This window comes from Taudactylus pleione, unplaced genomic scaffold (assembly GCF_031769625.1).
Source record: "Taudactylus pleione unplaced genomic scaffold, aTauple2 ptg000381l, whole genome shotgun sequence".
Taxonomy (NCBI): Eukaryota; Metazoa; Chordata; class Amphibia; order Anura; family Myobatrachidae; genus Taudactylus; species Taudactylus pleione.
The window spans coordinates 6,600,784-6,612,974 of NW_028284782.1; the positions used below are offsets into that span (position 1 = coordinate 6,600,784).

The window sequence follows — 12,191 nt, forward strand, 5'->3', positions numbered from 1 at the left end:
AGAGGAGGAGCAACACTGATGTGTGGGTGTGACTATAGCCATGTGGGCGTGTACACCCCTACACTATCAGCCCCACTGTCTACCTAAATACATTCAAATAGAAAACTTGCTGAATTTTGAAAAAAAATAGAAATATTATTTTAATACTTATGATTTTTGACAGACTGTGTGACCAGCTGGTCATCAGCATGCTGCAATGATGATGGGCCTATTTTTTTGTGGAGGCCTGGAGCTGTAGCCCCATCTGCCCCATTGTTAATCTGGCCCTGGCTAACACTTTATTACAGTGCATATCCAATTAGGCTCAGGGTTTACCACGCAGGGAAAAAGCTCTGGATTCCACATCCGAAGCTATTTAATTATTCTGCAATTTCCCACCATACTTTTTGTTTGCAATTTCCCAGTGCAGTACACCCAAAGCACGTTAACCTTTAGGTTTTGGGTAAAATGTGGTTACCTGCACATTAAAACCAAGAGGGTGCATTTTAATGCAAACTTTTCTTTGCTGCTCTTAAATCTGCAAGGAAAAGTGCACCTTCAGGGCTTAATGTGTGGGTGATACAGGACCTAATTGAATAAGTCCAAGTTGACAATTAGTCACGGGGTAAACTCCTCCCCCTGGGACTGCCAGTCCGGATTGCTATTAGCAGAGACCGGCTTCAGGTTGATGCAGCTGCTCTGCCTTTCGGGCAGCCCTACACGGTTTATCGGGACTGCAGTGAATGCGCCAGGACTCGGCCGGCCACTGCCAGACCAGCAGCCCCCTCAGGTAAGAGGGAAGGAGCCGCTGCTGGTCCCAACATTGTTACCATAAAATAAAGATTTATTCCTACCTGTCAGCGGGCTGCACGCAAATAAATGCAAATTTCCTCCCAAAAAGCAATATGACTTTGTAATTGAAGTACAAGTGCTATTTGTGGTGCAAGTTCGCCGCGAGTACGGCTGGCAGGACCCAAGTCGCACCTAAGTGAATTGACCATTAAAGCTGAACTGGAGTGTGTAAAATACTCCCCTTTTTTTTTCTTAATGAAATACTGGGACAGTTGCTCCAAAAGAAGTATTACTGAAGGCTATCTCCTGCACTACAGAATGGCAGCATTACTAAGTATTGCCCTAATCCTGCGGAAATGGCAGTTTTAGCTAAATTTAAGCAGCTTGACAAATAAGCCCCTCACTTCTACAATGTCAGGAAAAGTGATCTTCTGGTCATGGCAACATGAGACTGTTGGTCATACGGTGCTGAACATGAGACTGTTGGTCATACGGTGCTGAACATGAGACTGTTGGTCATACGGTGCTGAACATGAGACTGTTGGTCATACGGTGCTGAACATGAGACTGTTGATCATACGGTGCTGAACATGAGACTGTTGGTCATACGGTGCTGAACATGAGACTGTTGGTCATACGGTGCTGCCAGTCCCTGAAAGTAACTTTTGTCTCTTTGACAGATTTACATCAAGCTTTATGTACAACTGTCGTGAATTCCTACAGTAGTTATCAACTTGTCATGAAACCATTTTAAAACTAATTATTCCACCCAATCCACCAGATAACACTCTTCTAAACTTATTCTACCGTTCTCATTCATAAAGGTAGCCGGGGCATATTGTCTCTGTATATACAGTATGTACTCTGCAGCAGTGCTGCCTCCTCCTGCAGTTTTAATTCACATTGTCAACATGTCACAGCAGTCTGGCACACTGACTCCACCAGAGGGCGCTGCGTGCTGATTTAAATCTGGCGCATGCGCGTTTCACTGCGTTAATCGAATGCCGATAAGGTAATCTAGAGAAGAGGAACGTCGAGCCGTCGCTCAGAAAGAGCAGGATGCAGATTGGCTGCGGGATGTCTCTGTCCACGGGGCTGAGGTGCTGCCAGCGGCTGTTCTCCTGGGTGCCAGTGGTCATTATATCCCTGGTGGTGCTCTGGTCGTACTATGCCTACGTGTGGGAGCTGTGCCTGGGTGAGAAGCGGCTGCATAAGTGTTTGGGAGGGGTAAAGGGCCATAGTTTCTACCTGTGTCTCTAGGCATGTTCCGTGTGTGACACACACACTGCCTGGTGTATGAGGAAGTGCCCTTTCCGCCTGTCTGTCTATCTGCTATGTGTCAGTCACACATGTATGGACGGGGCTGCTCATTTATCTGCATGTGTAGTTCTGCATTATGTAGGTTCTGTATTATGGGGAGATTATACTGGTTGTCTTCTGCCTATCCCGTGTATTTCCTGCACCTACTGACTGAATGTTCCTGTGTATTCCTAGTTTGTATTCTAGACACTGTAGCTCAGTAATGCTGAGGTTGCTGCTAGATCCTATGTGCAGAAAGGACCTCTGTAACGTATCAACCACATGACCGCTGCAGGAGGCTGGACCGCTCCTGCGTTACCATCCACGAGGGCATAGAGGGGGAATAAATATTTGTGGTGAGCGCAGCGAGCCACCGTGCCCAAAGCGTGGCGAGCGGACACTTTTGGTCCCCCGTTAGCATCCCCGTCCCTCCCCCTTTCATGCCGGGTCACGTGGGTGTCACGTCACCGGTCCCCTGCAGCCCTCTATTCTAGTCATAACCGTAATGCTAATGCCCCTTCATGTAGGTACAGCCAGATTCCTTTCTTTCCTAAGTTGGCAGTTTCTACACATCACTATTTTTTTGCATTTTAATTCCTTCACATTTATTAGTGGCTGCAGTCTACCTGCCTTACATCTCTTTCCAGGAGACATACAATCTTCCATAATTAACCTAGACGGCAGAGTCCTTACAGAAGGCCTTGGAGTCTTCTGCAGGCAACCTAGACACTAATGGATAGAACATGTGCAGCATAAACAGTGTCCGGAATATATAGGTGACTTGTACTAAAAGCAATACATATTTAGATGATGATTTCTTTAAGTTTGCATGAGTGAAATTGTATTATTATTGGTTACTAGGATAGCTTCATTTAGTTATTTTCATCTTTATTTTGCAGTGACTGTAGAAAATACTTTGGAAAAAGGTAAGAAATGCATTTAATTGTTTGTTTTTACTTTGCCGTGGATTCCAATATGAGAATACAAACCGTCACATGCTAGTCTCTTGCTTTTGTGCTGCAGGACCAGCCTCTTAAACTTGCTACTGCACACTACTGTAAATACAGTGGACACTTTCAGAGAAAGCTAAAGGTCCTAGTAATGTAAGATACAAGCCTGACTTCCTCAAGTCTCATGTCTGTGTATGTGTATATGTATTAAATATATACACACAAACTACCGGTAAGAGGTTTTCGAACACTATCTTTCTAGTTTTTTTATTTAAATATACAGTTTAATATCTCAATGTACTCTGAAATTAAAGTATAGAATACATAAATAATTGGATGACAAAAAAAATAAAGAAATTACAGTGTCATTTTGATTAACAAAATGTAATCTAAATTTGCAGTATGAATTCTCAAAGTAGCCACTTTTTGCAGATATAACCACCGAACGCACCGAAGTTCTTCCCACCACTAATGCAGAAGTTTTTCACAAATGAGTTGCACTTATAGGGGTATATTTACTAAAGTGAGAGTTTTTAGAAATGTAGATGTTGCCCATAGCAACCAATCAGATTCTAGCGATTATCTTCTAGAAGGTGATAGTTAAATGTTAAGTAGAATCTGATTGGTTGCTATGGGCAACATCTCCACTTCTAAAAACTCTCACTTTAGTAAGTCTACCCCAAAGACTGCTTTGTTTTCACTCTTCTCTCCAGTTCATCCCGAACCAGCTCAATGGGGTTTAACAATATAAACAGGGAAAAACCAGCACTCGCCCAAGGGGGAGAACGAGAAGGCAATTAGTATTATATGATACTAAAAAGGTAATCCAAAAAACACACTCTGATATTAGTATAACTTTATTAAGATCTTGTATGTTTTATAGTAATATATTAACAACACTACAAAGCTATCTTTAGCTGTATGTAGAATAATCTCTATAGAATAAAATGTAAAGTGCATAAAAATGTATACTATCACTAAAAAAAAGCACTATACAAAATGACAATCGTTCTTATTAATGAATCAAAACCCTAATACCGGTATACAAAGAAGAATGTTAGACAAAAAGACAGGACATACATAAACATTCAAGGGGTAATTGATTGTCCCAAAACAAGGTGCACAGTTGCAGGAGGGGAGGTATAAAGGGTCTTCTTATCCTAAAAAACAAAGTTGCGCAGTATTGGGAATACAGAATCTCCTTCTTTACCCCACAGTGCTCTGAGGTGATAACACTGCACGTGAGGGCTTTATAGTGGGGTAAAGTGGAGCACTGTGGGGTAAATAAGGAGATTCTGTATTCCTAATACTGCGCAACTTTGTTTTTTAGGATAAGAAGACCCTTTTATACCTCCCGTCCTGCAACTGTGCACCTTGTTTTGGGACAATCGAATACCCCTTGAATGTTTATGTATGTCCTGTCTTTTTGTCTAACATTCTTCTTTGTATACCGGTATTAGGGTTTTGATACATTAATAAGAACGATTGTCATTTTATATAGTATTTTTTTAGTGATAGTATACATTTTTATGCACTTTACATTTTATTCTATATATATTCTTCTACATACAGCAAAAGATAGCTTGGTAGTGTTTTTAATACATTATTATAAAACATACATGATAAAGTTATACTAATCATATCAGTGTGTTTTTCATATTAAATTTTTAGTATCGTTTAATACTAATTTCCTTCTCGTTCTCCCCCTTGGGCGAGCGCTGGTTTGTCCCTGTTAATATTGTGTTACAAGTAGGTTGGGTAGCCCACATATTTCCAGCACCCTCCTCTTCACTGTGGTCCAAAGATCTTATTTTAGCTCAGCCCCTTTTCTCTTATTTACAATCAATGGGGTTTAAGTCTGGAGACTGTGCTGGCCATTCCATGATTTGAAGCCTACTCATGTTTTTACTTGAAAGTAGCCTGGAAATATATTTTGGGTCTTTATCTAGCTGTAGTATGAACACTTGATCAACAAGGTTTTCACCAGGGGTATTGTATCGAGCTGCAAAATGCTGTGGTAGCCCTTTTGGTTAATGATGCCAGTCACTCTGTGGAAATAGCTAACTCAAGACCCTGCTAAAGAGCCCCCAGAACATCACGCTTCCTCTTTCATATTTGACAGCTGATGTCATGGGTTTGTTTACTAAGCAAGCAGCAACTTCTTGATGTGTTTAGTCCCAACATTTAAAAGGGCAATGTTTTTAACAGGAACAAAAACATGTTTTACTATAAAAAGCATTGTCCTTTTACATTTTGGGCTTTAACACTTCATGAAGTGTCAACTTTAAAAGTCACTGCTTAGTTAATAAACCCCACACTCATTGGGATCCATCCTTTTGCCTAATTCATGGCTTACAAAAACTATGCGTGATTAATCAAAGTTATTAAATTATGATTTATCGATCCATAAGACCTTCTTCCAGTCTTCAGTAGTCCTCTGGCAGTGCTTCATGTCCCAGGTAAGCATCTTTTTTATTGCTGCAGAACAGCTGTAAGTTCTTAATAATTTTTTTTATAACTCAGAAATTTACATGCTCTTTCTGTTTTTTCTTACGTGATATTTTTTTTATTTTTTTTACACCTCTGGCAGTTTACTGCTTATTTTATTTAGAAAAGAGGTGCCGGATATCAAGCACTTGTGGTCAAACAGCCAATTAAAATTTCAGAAGGAAAACCTAATATGAATGAACTACTAACTTGATTGTATAGATGGTTACTAAGCAGGCTGGATGCTTGTGAGTAAATTAAACCAGAAACAATGAATATATGTAGTAATCATTACTAACATTGAGCCCTTTAGAGAAATTATCAGCAAGAGGAATTTACATTCATATGATGAAAACACTAAGCGGGCGATTCAATTTAGTTGGAGAGTTGAAAAGCGCTGGGAGGGAGCACCTGGAGCTGTTCAATTCACCGCAATGTTTACTCTGACGGGAAGCCGTTAAGTCGGAGCATGCCAGTTCTGGCGACTTAACCTGGGTGTCTAGTCGCGAACCATCATTCTCCGACTAAAGTGCCGGCTGCGAGGCTGTTGGTGCCGTGCTAAGCCGGAAAACAGGCTCGCCACCTGCACTGTAGTCAGATTTCTCCTCGCACCTCCAGGAAGGTGCGAGAAGTAATAATTAGTCGGACTAAACAGCACGCTCTGGATTTCGCCCACCAGCCCCCCCCCCCCCCTCCCCCCACACACACTCGTGGCCTGAACACATGCCACACCCGCAAATTCTTGTACGCAGCCCTATGGGTCTGCAAACAAAGATCTGCTAGTCCGGCGGTACAATGATTGTGGCATACAGCCTCACTCGTGCCATGAGAGGTTTGCGTCTAGTTGTAACGGACCAGAATTTCATAGCATATCCTGCAGGATCACAAGCTAAACATAGGAACACAGATGCACTCACAACCTGGACATTCAAGGAAACTTTAGTGTTCAAAAAGGCAGTATTCATAAAAGTAGTCAAAACACAAAAAATGGAGTTTATCATTGAAAAAAATGTCTTAGTGCAGTCTGCAGAGACATCATCTATCCAAGTTACCTGGTGTTACAAGTGCAGTCTCAGTTGCGGCATCCATTCACCGGCGGTAACCGATGCGCCGCCGTTTTGACCACCCGCGGAACACTGTGACCCGCGGGTGGAGACATAACCCGCTAAAACAGCCTAGTGGGAACACTATATTATATACCCATAACTTATGTCCATTAAGGATTTTATTTTCTCGTATTAAACCTCTTCTAATAAGCTTCTGTGTTCTCAAATTCATGTGTTATAAACTATAAGTACTTGCATATCTGTACTACATGTATTATTTGACTAACGATAACTGGCTTTGATTTAAAATGTATTTGTTGTTGAGATATAGCAGGGAGAACTGCAGGCTTCTTGACTAATAGTAGACTACTCCTGAAATAGTCTTATGGTGCAGACACATGTCAGATTTTCTGTCATATCTGAACGATAACTATTTTAAAAATTGTTCAATCGTTCATATCTGAAAGAAAATCTGACATGTGAGCCTGCGACGATGAACGATGCGCATTTCCGCATGTCAGATAACGATATCTGACATCTGATGTGTTTGCAGCCAGATTTTAATACAGTATAAAATCGTTCAAATCGTTGGTTAAATTGTTCATCGTTCATCTGACATATCTGACCGTGTGTATGCACCATTAGCGATAGCTGAATTTGGAATTAATAGTGATAGTTTTTTTTATTAATTCTTTGTCACACCCATATCATGCAGTCGTAAGTGAGCGCTGACTTGTGAAACCAGACATAGGGCCTGATTCAGAGGTTGACGCAAATCGTCTCTCTGCTGTGTCTTCGGTCGCAGTGGATCTTGGAGCATATGCAAATACAGCAGGAGGCATCTTTTGTAAAGAGAAGCCCACCAGCTGCTTCTCGGAACTGCCACTTGCGTCCGAGGACTCAGCATCGGGGGAACATCGGTTGCATCATCGGACCACAGAGCAACCCTATGGGGCAAGAACCACTGCGTTTGAAGGCTGGCAGCAACACACCAATAAAGGTCTAAAACACATAAACAATTCTATTGATCTCAGCACTCATCAAAAACCCACCATCCAATTCTCTACAATACCATTAAATAATAACAAATGAATTCACATCTCCATGTCATAAACCTGGGGTCTGTGTATAGCCACCAAAACAAGCTAAATAAAAATACTTAAGACTGTTGAAAATCTTTAGTTTGTGAAATGGCAGAATATATAACAGTCAAGGCTCTGTTAAATGTTAAACGTATTATATTTAATCACAAATAAGATTTTAAAACCTATATCTCTCACCATGTAAATACACATTCAATAAAATAAATGAAAAATAATAAATAGTAAAAATACTAACAGTCTCGTGTGTTTGTGTGTACACACATTACTTTGTTGCAATGTTGAATTGGATATAAAAAACTCCAATAGCGTGATGATTATTCCAATTAAAGTTCCACAATAATATCCAAAGGAACCATTTAGAATTGACAAGCTGATTATCACACTGAAATAAGCACAAAGTACCTGCGGCTAGCTGTTGGCAAGTGTACCTTATATATTATTAAAGCGGGTGATAGATCAGGCTTCCCGTATTGATTAAGCAGCCGCCGGAGCCAGGATTATGTTGCACCAGCAATCACTCTGTCTCCCGTGCTCGTCAGCTGAGTGATATTCGGACTGGAGCTTGTTGACGATCCCACAGACTTGGTGCTTCAATTGTATTCCTCCAGGAAAGCTTGTTGCACTTGAAGATGCTCACAACCAGGGGGTCCACTGACGCGTTTCGCCCCTATAAAATGGGGGCTTTCTCAAAGAGACAAGTTGATTGACGGCATGCCAGGGCGAATTGCAGAGGCCTTGAAAAAGAAGGGTCAACACTGCAAATATTGACTCTTTGCATAAACTTAATTGCCAATAAAAGCTTTTGAAATGCTTGTAATTTTACTTCTCTATACTTCTATACTTCTCTATACCTTAGTAACATTTGACAAAAAGGTCTAAAAACACTGAGGCAGCAAACTTTGAAAACCAATACTTGTGTCATTCTCAAAACTTTTGGCCATGGCTGTACTTCTACAAAATGAGTAAAAATCCCTTATACAGAAATCCCAGGCAGTACTATAAATAGATCCCATATCTATTTCATCCTCTGATAATGTAATTATCATATATTAACTTTTCTTTTGTTCTAATTTAGTTGTACTTTTTAACTATTGCTATTACTCTACACCTTTGGTGATAAAATAATTGGTCGGCTATGAGGCAGAATGCTAATTGGTGCATTACTGATATGGAATCAAACAACATGAAAGTAGTTGGTCGTCTTTTCCTTGAAACTTTGATAACTACTTTATATTACTGTATAATCTGTTTTTAATTGTAAATATGTTCTCTTCTAATATATTTTCTCTCTCATCGGCAGTTGCTTACCTCTTCATCTTTCATATATTTTTCCTACTCTTTGTTTGGACGTACTGGAAAGCGATTTTTACCCCTCCAAAGCAGCCAACAAAAAAGGTAAGATTGACCTATGGCTTAACGGTTTGTTCCAAGTGATGTATTTGCAGACCTATGCTATCTAATATAAATAACATATAAAATATTTTAGTGTCTAATTTTTTGCCAGGTTTATATATGTGTAAATATATGTAACCTACATTGCTGTTAAATTAAATTAAGAAACTCTAAAATTATATGCTATTTTACCAGCCAATTAAAATCTCACAAAGGAATTTTCATGGCCAGCTATTACTGTTGCTCATAACCTGGATGTAGGATTCTGACCTGAAACTGGTACATTACCTGTGCACGTCTGTGACTATATATGTACTTTCAGTTCTTGCTGCCCTATGCAGAAAAAGAGCGATATGACAATGAAGACCATCCAGAGGCTCAGAAGCAAATACTGACTGAATTTGCTAAAACGTTGCCAGTTTATACCCGGACAGGGAGTGGAGGTAAGAAGCTCCAATGTAAGGCATTCCATATATGATTTATACAGATGCCTGATTTTATCATTGCATTTCAATGGTTTTTATGGTTTTTGTCCATTTTATCCTCATCTATGATTAAGTTTTCTGTTGGCAAAATTTTGTTTGAATGATACTCTAAATTAAAAACCATAAGGCATTTAGTGGGCACCATTCAATTCAACACAAATTGAATAGCGCCGGGAAGGAGCTCCTGGAGCTACTCAATTCAGCGCATTGTTATGTCGGAGAACGGCTTAAACATGGTCTTTAGTTGCGAGAACATGCATTCTCCGACTTAACTGCCTGGCGTGCTGTTTCTGCCGCGCTAAGGGCAGAAAACTGCATCGTGCACGTAGTTTTGTCAGTCGGGCTTAACAGCGCGCTGAATTGAATAGCTCAGGGAGTGCAGCTGCTTCCCGGCGCTATTCAATTCGTGTTGAATTGAATCGAGCCCATTGAATATTTATTTTACTAACATTGCTGTAATATGCAAAGCATAATAATATCATAGCAACCTTTTATCTGTCCAGTACAAGCTTATCAATAAGTTGCATTTACTTGCAAAAAGGGTTATTCCACAGCATATAAGGCACAGTTTTTTAAATTCCGCCATTACAGTCCAGGTTTTAAGGATATCCATGCTTGAGCACAGGTAACTTAATTAGTATCTCTGTCAATTTGATTTAACCATTTGGACTCAAGCATGGATATCCTTAAACCCTGCCCTGTTGTAACGGAGTTTGGGAAACTCTGATATAAGGCCTTCCAATTGCACTATTATAGAAAAGTGCCATTCCACCTGTGTCATTTAAACATTAACATGTGCAATATAATATAGCAATAATTTATTATCCGTACAGAAAAATGTAAAGTAATGAAGTGTAAGCAGTGTGGGCCTTGTTGTGTTTGTTCATAGTTGCACCTTAGTGCAATGTTAAATAATAACCCTCATACCTTCTTTTTCTACTTCAGGGTCCATAGGGTACCCTGGGGTATAGGTGATGGCATCGGGCACCATAGAGTTAAGTTTTCAGCCTCCCAGGATGCACTAGGGTCCCCCTCCTATACCCCGAGCCAAGGCATCTCAGTTTCGTGTGGTGCCCGGCCGGAGTCGGATGCACCTGCTAGAGGGGGGCTTAGAAGAGCCCCTGAAGTTTTCTTCATTGCAGCTGTGGCTGCACATCTGGAAGTACAGCATGGACAGTCAGTACTGACGTCCATGCTGTCTTCCCTACACCCCCGCCGGTACCAGAATGCCGGTACCGATCCGGGGATGCTGGTAAGCATCTGGGGTCACAGCTAGCGGTGACCCCAGATGTTCTGGGCCATGGCCGGATCTAAGAGGGACTACAGGTAAGCAGCAGGGGTCCCGCGGTGGGACCCTGCTGAACATTGTCCAATAGTCCCCAGGCAGGGGACTCCCTGGGGACTGGCTGCAGCGTGGAGCCAGGTATTAACCTGCGCTTCCACTACCCCCCTGGGACAGTGGACCGCAGCAGAGCGGTAGCGCTGCGGCGTCCCAGGGGTTAAATGCATGCCAGGGGAGCGCGCCTTCCCTGTCTCACAGCCGGTGCCTCCCCCGCTGCACACAGCCCTCTCTGCACATGCCGACTGGCCCTGTGGCAGCGCTCCTCCCCCAGGCCAGCCTCCTCTATGCTCCTCGGTGGCCATCTTCAGTAACGCATGGTGAACACTGCTGGAAGTCTTAGACGGAGGAATCGTGGTCTGGGTCCCCCGGCATACCTCTCCTCCGCTTGGTCAGGTCTGTGTATGCAGCGCTGTGTCCTACCAGACTCTGTGTCTGCGTAGTTGAGTATCAGCGCTGATAGTGCAGGATTTATTTTTCTGTGCATTGTATGTGACTGTGCTAGCGCTGCTGCCTGTACTTTACTTTCTCACTGTCCCTGTTCTTTCTGCTAAAGCCCTTGCGGTGCGGTGCTTGCAGGGTGATTCTCGCTATACTAACTAAGTATTGGTGAGAGGGGTCACATACTTTCCATCATGTCCGAGAGTGACTTTCCTCTCCAGCTTCAGTGTACTACGTGTAAGGTACCTATAGCGGAGGGGGAGGGTAGCGCGGAAGGGCTATGCCGGCAGTGTTATTTATTGGCGCGGCCAATTACGGTCACAGCACCGGTACAGGAGCCGCCCTGGGCTTGTTTTGCCAAAGCGCTTACAACCCTGGTGGGCCAGTTAGCTCCGCAGCCTGCGTTCTCACAGATGGGATTGTCCCAGCAATCAGTGGTGTCGTCACCCATGCAGGGTTTCCCGAGACAATTGATGGTACCCCACAGTCTCCCTATTTCCCCTCCCCAGGTCTCTCACGAGCCTGCTTGGGTTAATTCCCTGACTTGTTCTGTACAGCACTTATCGGATGTGTTACAAGGGGAGTGTGTGTTTTGCGGCCACATAAACGGCCGGTGGCGTCTCTGTCTGCTCCTTATGAGGATGACGACGTGACGTCTGATGATGGGGAGATTCTGGATCTTTCGGACCAGGAACCTCTCCGTTCTAAAGAGGCGGACGCTAGGTCCAAGGTGTATATTCCTGGACTTAGTTGAGCAGTCCGCACAGCTTTGGTGATTGAGGATGAAGATCCTCTGGTGTCCAAATCTAAATATGCCTTTTTTAAGGATATTAAGGGTGACGCCACAGTGTTTCCTCTTTCGGGTCAATTGGTGGACC

The 12,191-nt window shown here is 42.3% G+C and overlaps 1 protein-coding gene across 1 annotated transcript in view; it reads left to right on the top strand.

The window, feature by feature from the left end:
• The first annotated feature begins 1,803 nt into the window (after positions 1-1,803).
• ZDHHC15 (zDHHC palmitoyltransferase 15) overlaps positions 1,804-12,191 on the top strand; it is a 53,315-nt gene continuing 42,927 nt past the window's right edge. The window contains exons 1-4 of the mRNA XM_088445561.1: positions 1,804-1,966; positions 2,970-2,996; positions 8,957-9,051; positions 9,371-9,491. Of these exons, the coding sequence (XP_088301687.1) occupies positions 1,831-1,966; positions 2,970-2,996; positions 8,957-9,051; positions 9,371-9,491 (379 nt within the window). The 5' untranslated portion in view covers positions 1,804-1,830. The remainder of the gene's footprint in view (positions 1,967-2,969; positions 2,997-8,956; positions 9,052-9,370; positions 9,492-12,191) is intronic.